This window comes from Salmo salar, chromosome ssa19, assembly GCF_905237065.1.
Source record: "Salmo salar chromosome ssa19, Ssal_v3.1, whole genome shotgun sequence".
NCBI lineage: Eukaryota > Metazoa > Chordata > Actinopteri > Salmoniformes > Salmonidae > Salmo > Salmo salar.
Genome location: NC_059460.1, coordinates 1,549,896 through 1,570,475, shown reverse-complemented (window position 1 = coordinate 1,570,475; position 20,580 = coordinate 1,549,896). Strand labels below are relative to the sequence as shown.

Genomic DNA, 20,580 nt, shown 5'->3' with positions numbered 1-20,580 from the left:
TATTTTATACATTTGCAAAAATATTTTAAAAAACAGTTTTTTGTCATTATGGGCTATTGTGTGTAGATTGAGGAGGGGGAAAAACGAATGAATCCATTTTAGAATAAGGCTGTAACGTAACAAAATGTGAATAAAGTCAAGGGGTCTGAATACTTTTCCAAATGCAATGTGATAGGCAGTGCACATCTGACTGTCAGAATAGTAGGTTGGTAGGCTGCAGTCTCAGTGTGATGTGAGCAGTAGCCCAGTCACACAAGGGTGCTCACGCACCCTCCTATGGTAGGCAGTGCACGTCTTAGAAAGTCAAAGAAACAGTCATGTGTGGCTGGTGGGCTGCAGCCTTAGTCTTCTCCACATTCAATTATAGCTGTAGATTTGTGTTCCCTTTCTATATATTTTTTTCATTGTCCGTTTTGATTTGTTCAATTTTAACTTTTGGGGTTCATCTAAGCCAAATGTACCATCATTTTAACACACAAAATATGTCAATCATCATTTCCCATCAAAACTTCCCTTCTCCCCCTTCCTAGTCCCTGAACTAAAGTTCCTACCTCCATTTTGAAATGCCAGACTGGAGGAGGCCCCTGCCCTCCCCTCTCCCCAGGCCCCTCACTGGTCCAGACCGATGAGCAAGCGGCTCCTCTCCTCCTGGCTTTCGTTCTTTTGGTTGGCAAACAGCTGGAAGAAATAGTGCTGGTCCGTGCTCATCTGGGGCATGTTGCCACTCATCAGGTTGATGATAGACAGGCAGCTCTCCCAGAAGATGTCCCTGGAGCTCTCCACCAGGAAGGGTCTGAGTGGGGAGGTCTTGTTTCCCATGTAGGAGCAGGTCAGGTAGAGGCTGGTGATCACCACGTTTCCCATGTAGGAGCAGGTCAGGTAGAGGCTGGTGATCACCACGTTTCCCATGTAGGAGCAGGTCAGGTAGAGGCTGGTGATCACCACGTTTCCCATGTAGGAGCAGGTCAGGTAGAGGCTGGTGATCACCACGTTTCCCATGTAGGAGCAGGTCAGGTAGAGGCTGGTGATCACCACGTTTCCCATGTAGGAGCAGGTCAGGTAGAGGCTGGTGATCACCACGTTTCCCATGTAGGAGCAGGTCAGGTAGAGGCTGGTGATCACCACGTTTCCCATGTAGGAGCAGGTCAGGTAGAGGCTGGTGATCACCACGTTTCCCATGTAGGAGCAGGTCAGGTAGAGGCTGGTGATCACCACGTTTCCCATGTAGGAGCAGGTCAGGTAGAGGCTGGTGATCACCACGTTTCCCATGTAGGAGCAGGTCAGGTAGAGGCTGGTGATCACCACGGCCTGCAGCTGGTGTTCGGTGGCTGCCTCGGAGGAGACCACCTTGCGGCACAGCATGTAGACAAACACCACATTGGCTGGGGTGAGGATGCTCTGGTTCCCCCAGCCGTGGTTGAGCAGGAAGCGGTCTACGCTCTGCAGCCACAGCCCTGGGTCGTTGGGGGACAGATTCTGGAGTCGGTAGCAGTGCCGACACAGGTACTCACCCAGGCAGTGCAGCAGTTCACCAGTTGAGGCCTGGACCATCACCCTCTTGGGCATGTCAGGGGCCACGTTGGAGTTGGCGAGGACGTTTTTGGAGCTCTTGGTGAGGTCTGGAGTACTCTGGTCCTGGGTGAGGGTGGACAGGTTGGTGCAGGACTGAGACTTATCCAAGTTTTTGTTGTTGAGGTGGGTCACATTGTTCTCATTGTTTCCGTTGGGCTGCACCTTCTTGGAACCCTTCTTCCGCTTCATGTTGATGATCGAGCAGTGCTTCAGGTTCTTGCCTTTGGCGTTCCTGCTATTCTGAACAGCCGTGTCATGGCCCACACTGCCCGGCCCATCTCCGGCCACCCTCTGATAGCTGGGTGAGAGAGACTGGACATTTCCCATGGTGACTGGGTAGCAATCAGGAATTGGATCATGAGACAGTATGAGCAGACTAAGAAAATAAAGGTGCATGTCATACTTCATAACGTTATTAAGTGATTTATGAAGGGATGTCAACGTAACTTGTAGCGACGTGAAGAAGCAAAATTCAGTTTTCCATCAAAATAATAATTATTGTGAGCTAACGTGACGTAATAAAGGAATTTACATAGTCGCAAGATAAAAGATAATTTGCTGTTTTTCAAATCGCCAGATCATTTTCCATCAATGGATGTCGATTTAACTTGTTTGACTCCTTTTGCGCATGTGCATAGCTATATATAAATCCAACAGGAGAGTTTGAGTAATGAAAGTTGGACAGAGGATCTCAATCTCTTAGGAAGTCACACTTAGACCAACTTCAAAAAACAAATGTTATTTTCTGGCAGTAGTCCTTATTCTGTGCCAGATGTTATTAAGTATCAAAACCAGACGGCACCATTTTCTTGTTTTTAGTTATGGATAGCCAGGGGCATGCTCCAACACATAATTTGCAAATAAAGCATGTGTTTAGTGAGTCCGACAGATCAGAGGCAGTAGGGATGACCAGGGATGTTTTTTTCATAAGTGTGTGAATTAGACAATTTTCCTGTCCTGCTAAGCATTCAAAATGTAATGAGTAGTTTTGGGTGTCAGGGAAAATGTATGGAGTAAAAAGTACATCATTTTCTTTAGGAATGTAGTGAAGTAAAAGTTGTCAAAAATGTAAATAGTAAAGTACAGATACTACTGAAGTAGTATTTTACACCACTGGACCCAAGGAGCCAAATGTTTCACCGGAAGTATACACCTGAAGCATCCGGTTGGAATTTCCACTTTTTGGAGTCGACTCCTGGGATTTTGAGTCGACTCTTGCTTGACTCCAACTCCTGTGGTTGGAGTCGTTAGGAGTCGACTCTTGCTCGACTCCCAAAACACGCTGAAAAGGATGCACACACACCATCTCATTGTTGCAGTCCAACTAGGAAGACTACATTTGCGTTCTAGAGGACTGACATGAGCATAATGCTGCCCATTTGCCTATAAAAAGGCCTATTTTGTTTGAATATAGGTGGTGATGTGTAAGAACTAGAATATTTCAATGATATTTCTGCTGTGTGCAGCCTTGACGGATCCCATGGGATGATGTGGCGCACTCTACGCTGATGAACCTATTCTTTGACATGTTATAGCCCTATTCAGACGGGTATTACTAGAGACGTTGGTTTTGTTATTCCAGAGGATGATTCACAAAGGATTTGTTTTCCTAAACTGCCCCCTGAAATGATTTACATTTTTTTTATTGAATTGACTCTTGTGACGGAAGTCTGGAGGTTTTTATTGTAGGTGTGAAGTTATTTCAACATCATGTCTAGACGATAATAGGCTACACTGATAACTCGTGTTTGGCTAACAAATGTATAGGTCTCCCCATAATATTTAAATTGATGAAGTGTGATCATAATCATTATTTTAGCAATCCATCCATGGTAGACGTCCTTCCTAATAACAATGCCCCACATCCTGCTGATTTGAGCTGCTGAACTGTATTTGCACTTGACTGTGTTTATGGATGAAAGGGAGTAAGTGAACTTGCCATTTCCAAAAAGTTTAGCGGGGATGCTACTTTGCGATCTATTGCCAAGGACAGGGCTCTCCAACCCTGTTCGTGGAGAACTACCATCCTGTAGGTTTTAACTCCAACGCTAATCTAGCGCATCTGTTTCAAAAGCTGGTTGATAAGCTGAATCAGGTTAGTTACAACTGGGGTTGGAGCAGAAAACTACAGGACGGTTGGTAGCTCTTCAGGAACAGGGTTGGAGACCCCTGACCTAAGACATCAACAGCTAGCCAGGGTTTCATTAAATAAGCTATAGGCAAAACTTTTTATTGCACAATAGGCCTAATTAAACAGATGCATTTGGCTATGTTCAACTTCAATTCACTGGCACTATGAATAATAGCTTAGCCATACTCATTGATAGCCTAATATGTAGCCTACTTTCATATAGACATTTGGTGAATTTACGAGGCATTGCTAGATTACCAAGATATAGTCTATGTGCACGGTTCTGACTGTCTCTCTGCTTGCCCTGATCCTCTCTCTCCCTCGCCTACTCTCCTTTCTCTGTATCACTCTGTGTGCAACAATAGTGTTAAACATAATTTTTGAATGACTACCTCATCTCTGTAGCCCACACATACAATTATCTCTAAGGTCCCTCAGTCAATGAATTTAAAACACAAAGACCAGGATGATTTTCCAATGCCTCGCAAAGAAGGGCACCTAAAAAAAACGGACATTGAATATCCCTTTGAGCATGGTGAAGTTATACATTTCTTATTGGATGGTGTATCAATACACTCAGTCACTACAAAGATACAGGCACCCTTCCTAACTCAGTTGTCGGAGAGGAACAGAACCACTCAGGGATTTCACCATGAGGCCAATGACGATTTAAAACAGTTACAGAGTTTAATGGCAGTGATAGAAAACTGAGGATGGATCAACAACATTGTATTCTGTGCTTACAACTTTGTGCCAACAGTTTGGGGAAAGCCCTTTCCTGTTTTCAGCACGACAATGCCCCTGTGCACAAAGCGAGGTGCATACAGAAATGGTTTGTCGAGATCGGTGTGGTAGAACTTGACTGGCCTGCAGGTGACCTCAACCCCATCGAACACCTTTGGGATGAATTGGAACGCCAACTGCGAGCCAGGCCTAATCGCCAAACATCAGTGCCCAACCTCACTAATGCTCTTGTGGCTGAATGGAAGCAAGTCCCTGCAGCAGTGTTCCAACATCAAGTGGAAAGCATTCCCAGAAGAGTGGAGGCTGTCATAGCAGCAAAGGGGGGACCAACTCCATATTAATGCTCATGATTTTGAAATAAGCTGTTCATTTTTGGCCATGTAGTGTAAATATTGTTCTTGGAACTAGAGTTCAACCGATTATGATTTTTCAACGCCGATACCGATTATTGGAGGACCCCCCCCCCAACAACAAAAAAGCAGATACCGATTAATCGGCCAATTTTTCTAAATTTTCATTTTTTCTTTTTTTTCTTCATTTTTTTATTTTTTATTATTTTATATATATATATATATTTGTAATAATGACAATTACAACAATACTGAATGAACACTTTTATTTTAACTTAATATAATACATAAATAAAATCTGTTTAGTCTCAAATAAATAATGAAACATGTTCAATTTGGTTTAAATAATGCAAAAACACAATGTTGGAGAAGAAAGTAAAAGTGCAATATGTGCCATGTAAAAAAGCTAACATTTAAGTTCCTTGCTCAGAACATGAGAACATATGAAAGCTGGTGGTTCCTTTTAACATGAGTCTTCAATATTCCCAGTTAAGAAGTTTTAGGTTGTAGTTATTATAGGAATTATAGGACTATTTCTCTCTATACCATTTGTATTTCATATACCTTTGACTATTGGATGTTCTTATAGGCACTATAGTATTGCCAGCCTAATCTCAGGAGTTGATAGGCTTGAAGTCATAAACAACGCTGTGCTTCAAGCATTGCTAAGAGCTGCTGGCAAACGCAGGAAAGTACTGTTTGAATTAATGCTTACGAGCCTGTTGCTGGCTACCACCGCTCAGTCAGACTGCTCTATCAAATATCAAATCATAGACTTAATTATAATGTAATAAACACACAGCAATATGAACATTATGTCATTTAATATGGTCAAATCCGGAAACTATCATTTCGAAAACAAAACGTTTTATTCTTTCAGTGAAATACGGAACCGTTCCGTATTTTATCAAACGGGTGGCATCCCTAAGTCTAAATATTGCTGTTACATTATGAATATAACTACTGTTCCCTGAAGGAAGGAACGAGGTCTGAAATATTTTGGCCCTGCGTCGTCAGGGGGTTTGGGCTTGCTGAAGAGCGGTACTGAATTGAGGAAATGAATGCAAGCCCCGGTATTATAGCAAGGAAGGCGGGGTTTCCGAGGGCTGGCTCTGCATCCATTGACCCGTTGGGTGTGATTTCAGTTTTCTTAAGGTGAATATGATTGGTGTTGACTCTCCCCATAATATTTTTCTACCTTATTCTGTCCTTCAGGGAACAGTAGTTATATTCATAACTGTAAGTTTTAATTTCCAACATATTCCTGAATGACCAGTGAGGTGTCTCTCTCTCCTCTGTCCAGACTCATTGATGGCCACAACATCACCACTGAGGACCAGCACATGTGGCTGATTCCATTCTCCTGTGGCCAGCACCACACCCTGACGGTGAACTTTGACAAGGCCCAGACGGTGGCTGGCCTCCGCATCTGGAACTACAACAAGACCCCGGAGGACTCCTACAGAGGGGTGAGAGAGTCACTGGGATGGAGAACTGGCTTTAGTAGCCTGGTGGAAGTGTCCATTCAAAATGAAATATCTGGGCCCTGTAGGTTGCTTTTGCATTTGTGAGTCTCGTCATTAAAGGTGCAGTGCATTGTAGTTGTACAAATATATACGATGCTCCATAAGTGTGCATTTACAATGTATGCAATTACTATACATTCACACTCTGCCTTAGATCCTTAAAGATATTTGAATATTGACTGAGAATTTTTTTGTTGTTAAGGGGTGAATCCCAATTCCTTACGAAAACACATTTGTTAAGATAACCATTTCTTATTAACCCTATTCATGTGTTCTCCAGGTGAAGGTGATCCATGTGTCTCTGGATGATACGCTAATCTCTCCAGCAGAGGGCTTCCTCATCAGGAAGGGACCAGGGAACTGTCACTTTGACTTTGCTCAGGAGATCCTCTTCATTGACTTTCTCCAGACCCCCACCACTGGCCTGGTCAACAGCAAGAGTAGAGCAGAGGACTCGGCCTACACACTCAAGTGACTACTTACTTGTAGGCTAGTCTGGTCCCATATCGGTTTGGGATGTCTTACTAATGACCATACAAGTTGGCAAGACGGCACAAACAGATCTGGGACCAGGCTAATTGTTTTAGCATCTCGTAAAATGGCATTCTGTCTATTATCCCCACTGTACCAAACACCTAGTCATGTATCAAATGAATCATTCATACGATAATTCAAATGCTCTACTACTGTAATGCAATACAATATGAGATGTCATTTTAAAGTTTGTGTCTTCGATGGTTTTCAGGGCTGGCTCCAGAAGACAGGAGCAAGCCAGCATGGACTACGAGGCCCCCATCATGCCTTGTGGATGTATCCTTCCTCCTGCTGCACACAAGACATAGTCCCACAGAATATAAGGCCTATAGCAGGGGTCCCCAACTACATTCAGCTATGGGACGATTTTTTCAGTGGATGGTCGGGGTACCAGAACTTAATTATAAATAATTTGTACACAAGAAGCCTAAACAGATATAGTATTTGACAAAAACATAATATCATACCCTGATTACATTGGGCTAAGATCACATATTTCTCTCTATTTATGCGTGAGAATACTTTTAATTTAGAATATTTTCTAAATTAAAATCACTTTCAGCTGATTTACTGGTGATTGTAGTCTTTTATGTCCAACAACGAAAATGTTATACAAATAAAAAAAAGTCTTCAGAAATCACACAGATTTGGCCCGCTGCCTTTACTAACGTAACATGTCACCTTACATAGACATACAGAAATTGTGCGACCAGTGCATAAAATTTACAAACAAAATATTTCACCTTTTAGTAGATAGAATTGACAATATACAGTATATATTTTACCTTTCATAAAAGACATACTGTACATATTCAATGTCATTACAACCAGTTTTGCCTGCTTGAGATACTGTGATCACTAAATTACTTGATGACTGTAAAAGTCCTAAGTGTGTACACGGCTCCACGTCTCTTCCTTAACCCTTGACCCACCAGTCATCTTCCAGCTGCAGCTGCTGACCACCTGGGGTGACCCCTACTACGTCGGCATGAACGGCCTGGAGTTCTATGACCAGAACGACAAGAAGATACCCCTCAGTGACAACAGTATCCTACCTACAATGTTAACAACACAAACGCATACACACACACTGAGAACCACCACTGCTGCAATCTACACTTACACCCAGTGGTCACTAGTCTCACTTGACCTGACTTGCTGAGCTAGCTAGCGTGAGACTTCAAGTCTGGCCTAAGACTGGTCATAAACCCTGGTCCTAGAAATCCACAGGGTGTACCGGCTTTAGTTTTAGCTGAGCATTAAAACACCTTATTCAGTCAATCAAGGGTGTGATGATTAGTTGAATCAGGTGTGTTTAGTGCTAGTTTGGAACGAAAGCCTGCTCTCCCTGTACCGGTCGTCAATATCTGGCCAAGTTGCAAAGTCGGAAGCACCGCCTAGTTCTACAATTTCTCTTCTTAAAATCTGTTTTTAAACCTAACCCTAACCTTAACCACACTAGTTTTTGTTTTCATATTTTTTTTTTTTTACGGAATTTCGATATAGTCAATTTTGTAGCTTGTTCATATAGTGGGAACCTCATGTACCTTCCCTGGACCAAGTTTGGTGAACTCCCAAACTATAAATGTACCCTGAAATAGTAAAAGGGTGGCTTCCAGTAGAGGAAATGGAAATGGCAGGAGTACTGACATAGTAGTCAACACAGTTTGGCCGAGTCCATTCTTTAAACAATGCTTCTAGATATCGCTGCGTTCCCAGACAGTGTGAATGTCTTGGACAGTGTGAACGGTGATGTGAGGACTCCAGATAAGCTGGTAGATGGAGTGAACAACACTCATGATGGCATACACATGTGGCTAGCACCGGTACTCCCCGGACTGGTGAATCGCGTGTATCTCATATTTGACCAGCCAGTGACCGTGTCCATGATCAAACTGTGGAACTACTCCAAGACACCACAGAGGGGGGTAAAGGAGTTTGGGGTAAGTCAGTCTTCTCTTCTCTCTCCTCCTCAGTACAGTAACACAGACCATATTCATCAGAGAGACCCAGATCTTAGGACTTGGGAGCAAAGCAGAATAAGAATAATTTCAGACTATAATGGTCTAATAAAGTACTATTATTAGGAATTCTTCCCTAGAGTTTTATTTCACCTTTATTTACACAGGTAAGTAAATTAAGAAAAAAAATCTTATTTACAATGAAGACCTGTCAAACATCAATAAAGAACAATTACATTATAGATATCTAAATACACACATATATACATATCTACAGTGCATTCGGAAAGTATTCAGACCCCTTGACTTTTTCCACATTTTGTTACGTTACAGCCTTATTTTCAAATGTATTTTTTAAGTCCTCATCAATCTACACACACAACCCATAATGAAAAAGCAAAAACAGGTTTTTAGAAATGTATCAAAAATAAAAAACAGAAATACCTTATTTACACAAATATTCAGACCCTTTTCTATGAGACTTGAAATTAAGCTCATATGCATCCTGTTTCCATTGATCATCCTTGAGATGTTTCTACAACTTGATTGGAGTCCACCTGTGATAAATTCAATTGATTGGACATGATTTGGAAAGGCACACACCTGTCTATATAAGGTCCTGCAGTTGACAGTGCATGTCAGAGCAAAAACCAAGCCAGGAGGTCGAAGGAATTGTCCGTAGAGCTCAGAGACAGGATTGTTTCTAGGCACAGACCTGGGAAAGGGTACCAAAATATTTCTGCAGTATTGAATGTCCCCAATTACACAGCGGCCTCTATCATTCTTAAATGGAAGAAGTTTGGAACCACCAAGACGCTTCCTAGAGCTGGCCGCCCGGCCAAACTCAGCAATCGGGGGAGAAGGGCCTTGGTCACGGAGGTGACCAAGAACCCGATAGTCACTCTGACATAGCTCTAGAGTTCCTCTGTGGAGATGGGAGAAATTTCCAGAAGGACAACCATCTCTGCAGTACTCTACCAATCAGGCCTTTATGGTAGAGTGGCCAGACGGAAGCCACTCCTCAGCTAAAGGCACATGACAGCCCGCTTGGAGTTTGCCAAAAGGCACCTAAAGACTCTAATACCATGAGAAACAAGATTCTCTGGTCTGATGAAACCACGTTGAACTCTTTGGCCTGAATGCCAAGCGTGACTTCTGGAGGAAACGTGGCACCATCCCTACGGTGAAGCATGGTGGTGGCAGCATCATGCTGTGGGGATGTTTTTCAGCGGCAGGGACTGGGAGACTAGTCAGGATCGAGGGAAAGATGAACGTCGCAAAGTACAGAGAGATACTTGATGAAAACCTGCTCCAGAGTGTTTAGGACCTGACTGGGGTGAAGGTTCATGTCCTTGAGTGGCTCAGCCAGAGCCCAGACTTGAACCCGATCTAACATCTATGGAGAGACCTGAAAATAGCTGTGCAGTGACGCTCATCCAACCTGACGGAGCTTGAGAGGATCTGCAGAGTAGAATGGGAGAAACTCCCCAAATACAGGTGTGCCAACCAAGCAAATTTTTTTTACCCTTATTTTACCAGGTAAGTTGTCTGAGAACACATTCTCATTTACAGCAACAACCTGGGGAATAGTTACAGGGGAGAGGAATGAGCCAATTGTAAGCTGGGGATGATTAGGTTACCAGATTGGGAATTTAGCCAGGACACCAGGGTTAACACCCCTACTCTTACAATAAGTTCCATGGGATCTTTAGTGACCACAGAGAGTTAGGACACCCATTTAACTTCCCATCCGAAAGACAGCACCCTACACAGGGCAATGTCCCCAATCACTGCCCTGGGGCATTTGGATATTTTTTTAGAGCAGAGGAAAAGGTGCCTCCTACTGGCCCTCCATATCCACTTCCAGCAGCATCTGGTCTCATCCAGGGACCAACCCTGCTTAGCTTCAGAAGCAAGCCAGCAGTGGGATGCAGGGTAGTAAGAAGACTCGAGGCTGTAATCCATGCCAAAGGTGCTTCAACAAAGTACTTAGTAAAGGGTCTGAATACTTATGTAAATGTGATATTTCAGTTTCGTAATTTTTGTAATTTACCAAAAATTAATAATGTTTTGCTATGTCATTATGGGGTATTGTGTGTAGATTGATGAGGGGGGAAAAAAACAATTTAATACATTTTAGAATAAGGCAGTAACGTAACAAAATGTGGAAAAAGTCAAGGGGTCTGAATATTTTCCAAATGCACTCTATACACACATCAACACATATCTATATATACACATCTATATACACATTGCTGTAAACAAGAGTCTGTTCTCTGTTAAACCTTCTGGGCTTAAATAAGGGGTAATAAATGAATGACTACAGTAAGCCTTCCTTGTGTAGCTGCTAGTAGATGACCTCCTGGTGTATAACGGCATCTTGGACAGTGTGAGCCAGGCGGCGCGGGGCATCCTGCCCACCTGTGACCCGGCGGTGCCCTACCACACCATCCTCTTCACCGACAAGGCCCACATTGCCCACCGTGAAAGGAACACTGTCATCAGGTAACCCAGCATGGGATTGGCTGCTGCAGCCTGAAATAAGCAAATTATTTCCCTGTCCATCAAAATTCACGCATGTGCGGATAGGTTTGGCTGCTTGTCCATCAACTTGCACACATGCTTATTGGTTCTTCTATCTAGCTGCTGTCAACATGAGTATGTGAAGTCATTTACCATATTCACATGATATGAGTTTTTCAAATGGCAGGAGAGCGTGGCTACCATAGTGGGAGAAACTCTGTATTTTCAAGGACAGACGTTCCTATCAGTTATAACAGTGTGTAATTGGCACTGAAGTCTACCTCTTTGTGACTCGTGTTCAACGGAGATGTGCTCTCTCTACTCCAGCCCCCGCGGTAGCAGACATCGCGATCTGAAACAGTGAGTAACAGAGTCCCTCATTAGCCTTGTTAGCCCCGTGGTAGTCATGTTATAAAAAGTTGTGTTCATGTCCCGAAGTCACCCCAGTCAACCCACCTCCAACCCACAGCTTGGCTTGTGATGCCAAGTCCTTCGACAGTAGTTCCAAACAGACCTCCTAGTCCCTTGTCACTCATGTCTCTTGTCTCTCCACCTTTCTGTAACTTCATTGTAAGACACAAGACTTGGACCTGCTCGCGTCAAGCTTTGTTGCCGTCAGTCAGTCCGTCCTTAGTTTTTGTGTTATCCGCAGCTCCCATGCTCCAGCCTTTCATATACCTGGCCAGATTATGCAGAGACTCAAGTGAAACTGGTGTGTTTTCCCCTCCTTGTGTTGTTTTGCAGCAATTATGTGGAGGACCAAGATGTGAAGATGACCAATGAGAACGAGATAGTCCATCACCACAAGAAGAAACAAACAGCTGATCCAGGTAAGCAATGCAATTCAGACAGAATGTCTTTTTCAGTATATACTGTATACATTTAAAAATACCAGGTATAATACAATAATCAGTGAGAAGCAAATGAAACTAAAAGCTACATTATCAATATTGTTATTTCAGATCTGATATTTCCACACTATTATTAACCCAAATGTTTCAGTGTCTTTTAAACATATCAAAGACACAAACGTTTGTGTGAATTTCCCCTCTGCCTGCTGAAAACAAGGGAGAAAAATACATTTTTAAAAAACAGAACATTTGAATTTCTAATGTTTTGTCTATTTTTGTGTGCGAAGCAGCCTTCATTTTTTTGGACACTAATGAACCAAAACCATATTTGGTTTCTAATCTTGCAGCGCTTCGGCCTAAAACCTGCATGACAGACACTGGGAAGCTCGGGAAAAGGAGGTACTGACAGATGGACTGACAGGCAGATGATCGGACAGACGGACGTTGATGAAGTCCCACTGGTCAAATGGAAGGAACAGAAATGAAAGGATGACGGTTTACTGGCAATCTGCACTATCCCATACGGGGGACTTTTAACACAAAGCCTTGACCAGCTGAAAATAACCATTTCCATTGCCCTCCATCAGTAATTACACTGTAGGGAAGTGTTGCCTAGTGACAGCCCTTGTGTGTACGGTGGGTCTACTTTAGAAGAGGACAGAGCTTGTACAGAACACATTTTGTTTGTATCCATCTGGCCACAGGATCAGCCTTCCATTTTCTGATTGGGTTGGTTTTCTTGCCACTCTTTCTCTCTAGACTCCTACGTTTCATCAGATTAATAGTACCTGTGTAGTATTACTACATCACATAATACCTGTGTAGTACTACATCAGATGAAGAGTACGGTACCTGTGTAATACTACGTCAGTACTACATCACATGTATAGAACCTTTGTAGTAGCACCTGTTTTGATTGTCCTTTTCACAGTGTCAGGGTGAACCTATATAAGGCTGCTATATCGGCCATCTTTGTGCCTAGTTCTATTACGACTCCTATCTGTCGCTGCTTCTCGTGGTGTTGTGCTGCATTCTCCTGATGCACAGATACTCAAATATGAACTCAGTGGCAACAAGTACACTATTAGTAGATGGGATCTAGATCCTACATTTATAAATGAGTTGTGTTCATGAAAAGCCTAGTGGGCTATAAGTTTGATAGCCCCTAGCCTAGTGGGCTATAAGTTTGATAGCCCCTAGCCTAGTGGGCTATAAGTTTGATAGCCCCTAGCCTAGTGGCATAACACATGAAAATGTAGTAATGCACCTGCAAAGTGCACCAACACATATGAATGCTATGCAGTAAACCTGTTAAGATTTTCTCACGTCTGTTTTATCTAGGTGCATTCTGTGGCAGATGGGGTTTTAATACAAAGGGTGGAGAATATGACTGTCTTTTCCATAAAGTTGAATCAAGCAGAATATTGGTCACATTGAAGCAATAGGTCTGATACAGTTGAGCCATGCAAGACCACTCCATTTGCCTGAAGGCCCAATGCAGATGTTTTATATCAATTTTAAATCATTTCTAGGTAACAATTAAGTACCTTACTATAATACAATTCTGTTAAAATGGGAAAAAGTAGCTTTTTAGCAAATAACTATTTCTCAAGCAAGAATGTTCCTACGACTGTATGGGAGTGGTTTGAGTAGGGAGGAGGAAACTGAAAACTAGCTGTTATTGGCTGTTATTGGCAGAGTGGTTTGGAACTCTTTGTTATTGGTCTATTAACCAATTTACCGCATGGTGATATCACCATGGAAAGCCGAAAATCCCGCCCATGCAAACCTGCTGATTAGAAGGACCTATCAGGATCACATTTTTTCATACTTAGTGTTAGTTTCATCAACTGTTGTACAATATGATATAAAACACCGGGAAAACACATTTTGACTGCACTGGGCCTTTAACACAGAAACAGTGCACTTGCTTCTTAGATGTACATTTTACAGCACTGAATATATTCATATATAATATTTTGGATTAATGAATATATTGGTTCAGTGTGTGTGTGTGTGTGTGTGTATGTATGTATTGTATATATATATATATATATATATATATATATATATATATATATATATATTACACACACACACACACACAGTTATTAGAAAAACTTATTTGAAAAATAAGTGACCTTTATTGAAGTTGTTTGATGTGCAAATATTTTTTGAGACATTTGTTCGCGAAAATTGTCAAATATAAGTAATACCAAAAGTTTAATTGGAGATATATTACCAATATATACATTGTTGTGTGAACAACATGTTGACTTTTGGTTGAAAAACACCTAAGAATATGTAACCAGAAACAACTTAATATTTAATATGCAAACACTGAAACCATACCTCAAATAGGGAAGATGTGATCTATAAAAGGGATGGCTATTTGATGAAATCTTGTTTTATCTTGAATGTTTGAGTAAATGTTTGAGTATAATCCAGTTGCCGTTTTATTCTTATACCCAGTCGTATTTGTTGCATGGACAAGTTACCACGGTTGAGCCACAATATAGCCTATTTCTTACTTTATACCCTTATACTGTATATGACAGAGGAGTTGCATTTTTTTTTAAATGCTGTTTTATGTATTTGATTTTAAAATGTCAGTCTACAGGTATAAGCTTCACACTGCATCTCAGTCATGCTTTGAGTGATGATGGCTATTACTTGATGTGACATTCTGTTTTGAAATATTTTATTTTTTTAATCTTGTTAAAAATACGTGTATATTTCATGTAGGTACATTTTAATGAATTAAATAATTGAAAAACCAAGTGACAGAGTTGGTCTTGGTGTCATGATGTCAGACATCTAATACTACTTCTCTTCAATACAAAAAAAACAAGAGGGACTCTTCAGTTTGATAAATATTGCTCGAGACACTTTAATGCAGAATCTACAATACAATTATTCTCTTTGTTAAGGAATGACTATGGTATTCAGTTATACTCTGCTCACATTCTAGAGGAGCAGTACTTGGAGAAAAGGTAGTGTAGGACCAACCTGGATTTCTACAACTCATCCAAACATTGCCATAAAAAGGAGTTCTTTGGAGATGCCTCTCAGATTTTCCCTGGGAAAGTCCACTCCTCCCTCTGGTCTTCCCATTTCTGAACCTGGGGGCAAACAGGTAAAATAAACATTTACTTGACAGACCATAGTACAGTACCTGAAAAAAAAAGCGAACTGTTGACGTAGTTATAACAGACCAATTGTCTTGCAGGATTTGAATTTGGATTATGTACAATTTCTAACAGTTTGTCAAATACTAATAACTAATTTCGTAATGGGTCAAACTAGGTCAATCATCTCTAAGAGAAATCAGATGTTTGAATATTAACTCTGCTGACTAAAGAGTTTGCCTTTGTACGGCCACCATGGTCTATTTGCTTGACTAAATAAGTCATTTTTAGCTGAGAATACGGCAAATATTTCTCCACTAATGCTTACGTACTGTATTGTACCAGCAATAGTTGAAATTTGGTGTAAAGCAAGCCCCTCTCTAAATTATGTCTTGAACCCAGTGACCCCTTTAAGAAAAAAATGTCATTCTTGAAAATCAGTTGTGTACATGTGCGCAAATCACATTATGTAACATAATATCCTGTGGTTTTGCTTTTTGAATGCTGAACGATGTGTGGTTGAACAGTGGACACATGACCTTATACTGTACTAAACCAGTCAACCCACAGTAAATTTGTGTTATCAATACTTCAGAAATCCTTAACCAATTAGCTTCAGGATTTTTAGGAAATGTGGCACAGTGATTTGTAGACCCTATTATACCAGTCACATGGGTCAGTGTCGACTCCTTTAGCATCCATGGATTTTTGCCGGCAATTATAAATCTATAAATATAGCAACAACAATGGAGATCTTAGGGAAAAAGTGTAAATCTATGAAGATTTTTTTTTAATGGAATACATCTTTATTATGCAATTAAATAAAAGTGAGAATCAAACATGTATTGCTTTTTCAATGTCATAATTGAACAAAACAGGTGTTTTTCAGTATAGATCAAGAAACAGCCGACACTTGTGCTTACTTTCACTGTCTGTCTCCTTTCTCTGCTCTGCCTCTTTGCCTTTTTGACCGAAGCACATGTAAGTTACAAACAAACAATGCAATGGCAACAGACATAAATTAAACGCGGCCTGCTAGGGCACCGTAATTTTAACTGCTAGAATATCGGTATTACCATGACTTTGATAGTCTCGAAAGTGTGAGGTTTTTATTTTTTGGGAAATGATCTGTGGCCAAATCTACCCAGTTTGCTTTCTTGGCTCTGTCATATGATTCTAAAAAATTACAATCTGGTTACAAATAATTCTGCAATGGTTATGTTTGAAATGATAGGCCAAACACCAATGTAAAGTCCCGTACTGAACGTGCCCTATTAGATTGTCATGCTGAATCCAGATTTCATATACAGTGCATTCGGAAAGTATTCAGATCCCTTGACTTTTACCACATCGTTAAATCAATCTCCACACAATACCCCATAATGACAAAGCAAAAACAGGTTAAGACATTTTTGCAAATGTATACATTTTTAAACAGAAATACCTTATTTACATATGTATTAAGACAGTTTGCTATGAGACTCGAAATTGAGCTCAGGTGCATCATGTGTCCCCAAGAACACAGTGGCTTCCATCATTCTTAAATGGAAGAAGTTTGGAACCATCAAGACTCTCCCTAGAGCTGGCCGCCCGGCCAAACTGAGCAATCGGGGGAGAAGGGTGTGGTGGCTAATTTCTGCATTACCAAATGAGGAGAGTTATAAACTTCACACACCAGTCAAAGTTATACTTAAACTACATCTTTGATAATAAGAGTTTACAAAAGCCCTTGACTTTCAATGATGCGCTATCTCTAATGAACCATTGCAAAGTGTCTACACAAAAGTACAAAGATCTTTTATAGCCAAGATACACCCCTCTCAACGTACATGACGAACCACAGATACATAGAATGGGTCACAAGGATAAGTTTTGTATGAAAGATATCTATAAAACATAGCAGACAGCAACTGCTGTGTCAACAGTTTTCATTGTATAGACCAGTGTCTGGTCCTCCTACTCTAAACTGGAACCGTCTCTCCCTGGTACGGTATAGAACAGAACCATTAGCTCATGTTATCTGGAATGCTCTTTAGGCTTTATTACCCAAAGACATCGTAAATCTCCTCTGTCAGTGCTATCTCATAGAGGCCCATCCTCAGTAGAACACACACAATAGTTAACAGAATACTCTATTCTGTCGAATATTACAACCATTATAATACAATACAAGCATTATAACGTAATCTTGCAATTTTCCACAAGGGCCCTAGTCAGGGAAGTGACAGAGAACCCGATGGTCACTCTGACAGAGCTCCAGAGTTCCTCTGTGGAGATGGGAGAAGTTTCCAGAAGGACAACCATCTCTGCAGCACTCCAACAATCAGGCCTTTATGGTAGAGTGGCCAGACAAAAGCCACTCCTCAGTAAAAGGCACATGACAGCCCGCTTGGAGTTTGCCAAAAGCACCCAAAGGACTCTCAGACCATGAGAAACAAGATTCTTTGGTCTGATGAAACCAAGATTGAACTCTTTGGCCCAAAATGCCAAGTGTCACGTCTGGAGGAAACCTTGCACCATCCCTACGGTGAAGCATGGTGTTGGCGGCATCATGCTACCAGGATTTTCTTCAGCGGCAGGGACTGGGAGACTAGTCAAGATCAAGGGAAAGATGAACGGAGCAATGTACAGAGAGATCCTTGTTGAAACCTGCTCCAGAGCGCTCAGGACTTCAGACTGGGACGAAGATTCACCTTCCAACAGGACAACTACCCTAAGCACACAGCCAAGACAACACAGGAGTGGCTTCGGGACAAGCCTCTGAATGTCCTTGAGTGGCCCAGCCACAGCCCGGACTTGAACCCGATCGAACATCGTTGGAGAGACTTGAAAATAGCTGTACAGCGACACTCCCCATCCAACTTGACAAGAGCCTGAGAGGATCTACAGAGAAGAATGGGAGAAACTCCCCAAATGCAGGTGTGCCAAGCTTGTAGCGTCATACCTAAGACTCGAGGCTGTAATCGCTGCCAAAGGTGCTTCAACGAAGTACTGAGTAAAGGGTCTCAATACTTATGTAAATGTGATATCAGTTTTTTGTTTTTGGTAAATTTGCTAACATTTCTAAAAACCTGTTTTTGCTTTGTCGTTTTCAGTTATTATGTATAAATTGAGGGGGAAAAATATTTGATCAATTTTCGAATAAGGCTGTGACGTAACAAAATGTGGATAAAGTCAGGGGTCTGAATACTTTCGGAATGCACTGTATACTACTATCCCTCTCAAAACGTATTCACTTTACCTGTGGTCTCCAGAATTCTGTCCCGTTGCATTTTCCATTTGTCAGGTCGTTCAAACATTTTTTGGGGGGGTTATTTCACTCCTTCCAATTCTATTTCCACCACTGCATACAGATGCTTCATTCTAGAGGTACAGTGGCTTGCGAAAGTATTCACCCTCCTTTTTCCTATTTTGCTGCCTTACAACCTAAAATAGATTTTTGGGGGATTTGTATCATTTGATTTACACAACACGCCTACCACTTTGAAAATGCTAAATATTTTTTATTGTGAAACAAACAAGAAATAAGACAATAATTGAGCATGCATAACTATTCACCCCCCCAAAGTCAATACTTTGTAGAGCCACATTTTGCAGCAATTACAGCTGCAAGTCTCTTGGGGTATGTCTCTATAAGCTTGGCACATATTGCCACTGGGCTTTTTGCCCATTGTTCAAGGAAAAACTGCTCCAGCTCCTTCAAGTTGGATTGGTTCCGCTGATGTACAGCAATCTTTAAGTCATACCACAGATTCTCAATAGGATTGAGTTCTGGGCTTTGATTAGGCCATTGAAAGACATTTAAATGTTTCCCCTTAAACCACTTGATTGTTGCTTTAGCAGTATGCTTAGGGTCATTGTCCTGCTGGAAGGTGAACCCCCGTCCCAGTCTCAAATCCCTGGAAGACTGAAACAGGTTTCCCTCAAGAATATCCCTGTATTTAGCGCGGCCCATCATTCCTTCAATTCTGACCAGTTTCCCAGTCCCTGCCGATGAAAAACATCCCCACAGCATGATGCTGCCACCACCATGCTTCACTGTGGGGATGGTGTTCTCAGGGTGATGAGAGGTTTGTGCCAGACAGAGCGTTTTCCTTGATGGCAAAAAAGCTACATTTTAGTCTCATCTGACCAGAGCACCTTCTTCCATATTTTTGGGGAGTCCCCCACATGCCTTTTAAAAACACCAAACTCGTTTGCTTATTTTTTTCTTTAAGCAATGGCTTTTTTCTGGCCACTCTTCCGTAAAGCCCAGCTCTGTGGAGTGTACGACTTAATGTGGTCCTACGGACAGATACCCCAATCTCCGCTGTAGAGCTTTGCAGCTCCTTTAGGGTTATTTTTGGTCTCTTTGTTGCCTCTCTAATTAATGCCCTCCTTGCCTGGTCCGTGAGCTTTGGTAGACGGCCCTCTCTTGGCAGGTTTGTTGTGGTGCCATATTCTTTCCATTTTTTAATAATGGATTTAATGGTGCTCTGTGGGATGTACAAAGTTTCTGATATTTTTTTATAACCCAAACCTGATCTGTACTTCACAACTTTGTCCCTGATCTGTATGGAGTGCTCCTTGGTCTTCATGGAGTCGCTTGCTTGGTGGTGCCCCTTGCTTAGTGGTGTTGCAGACTCTGGGGCCTTTCAGAACAGGTATATATATATATATATACTGAGGTCATGTGACAATTAGATTGCACACAGGTGGACTTTATTTAACTAATTATGTGACTTCTGAAGGCAATTGGTTGCACCAGATCTTATTTAGGGGCTTCATAGCAAAGGGGGTGAATACACACCACTTTTCCGTTTATTATTTTTTATAGTTTTTTGAAAAAAGTTTTTTTTTCTTCATTTCACTAAACCAATTGACTATTTTGTGTATGTCCATTACATGAAATCCAAATAAAAATCTATTTAAATTACAGGCTGTAATGCAACAAAATAGGAAAAACGCCAAGGGGGATGAATACTTTTGCAAGTCACTGTAAAATAAAAGGAAAAAAATGATTTGTATTTCTTTCTGCGATTAGCAGACATGAAACAAAATGGCAGAAATAATTTGAAAAAGTATTTCTGCTATAAATAAAAACTCGCACATGTGCTGATACTTTACTTTTTAACTCTACTTTTATTTGCAAATGCGAATGTAATGCTCGCCCTGTAGAGCCCTGTAAATTGACCACCTGCCTACGTGGCTGGTGAAATATACATTCTTATCTACAATCACTTTCTTATTTACATGATGGGTCATGTGACTTGGTTACCAT

At 41.4% G+C, this 20,580-nt stretch overlaps 2 protein-coding genes across 3 annotated transcripts in view; one reads left to right on the top strand and one right to left on the bottom strand.

Moving 5' to 3' along the window:
• Window positions 1–14,978, top strand: part of LOC106578280 (katanin-interacting protein) — a 61,611-nt gene extending 46,633 nt beyond the window's left edge. The window contains exons 18-26 of one of the 2 annotated variants that reach the window (XM_045701967.1): window positions 6,101–6,266; window positions 6,604–6,794; window positions 7,069–7,133; window positions 7,793–7,903; window positions 8,559–8,800; window positions 11,163–11,323; window positions 11,669–11,701; window positions 12,086–12,171; window positions 12,540–14,978. In XM_045701967.1, the coding sequence (XP_045557923.1) occupies window positions 6,101–6,266; window positions 6,604–6,794; window positions 7,069–7,133; window positions 7,793–7,903; window positions 8,559–8,800; window positions 11,163–11,323; window positions 11,669–11,701; window positions 12,086–12,171; window positions 12,540–12,598 (1,114 nt within the window). In that variant the 3' untranslated portion in view covers window positions 12,599–14,978. The remainder of the gene's footprint in view (window positions 1–6,100; window positions 6,267–6,603; window positions 6,795–7,068; window positions 7,134–7,792; window positions 7,904–8,558; window positions 8,801–11,162; window positions 11,324–11,668; window positions 11,702–12,085; window positions 12,172–12,539) is intronic. The other variant, XM_045701969.1, reaches the window with a different exon arrangement.
• LOC106578282 (cyclin-dependent kinase 5 activator 1-like) lies at window positions 610–1,899 on the bottom strand. Its single transcript, XM_045701970.1, has one exon. The coding sequence runs from the start codon at window positions 1,897–1,899 to the stop codon at window positions 610–612; it is 1,290 nt and encodes a 429-aa protein (XP_045557926.1).
• Window positions 14,979–20,580: the final 5,602 nt, after the last annotated feature.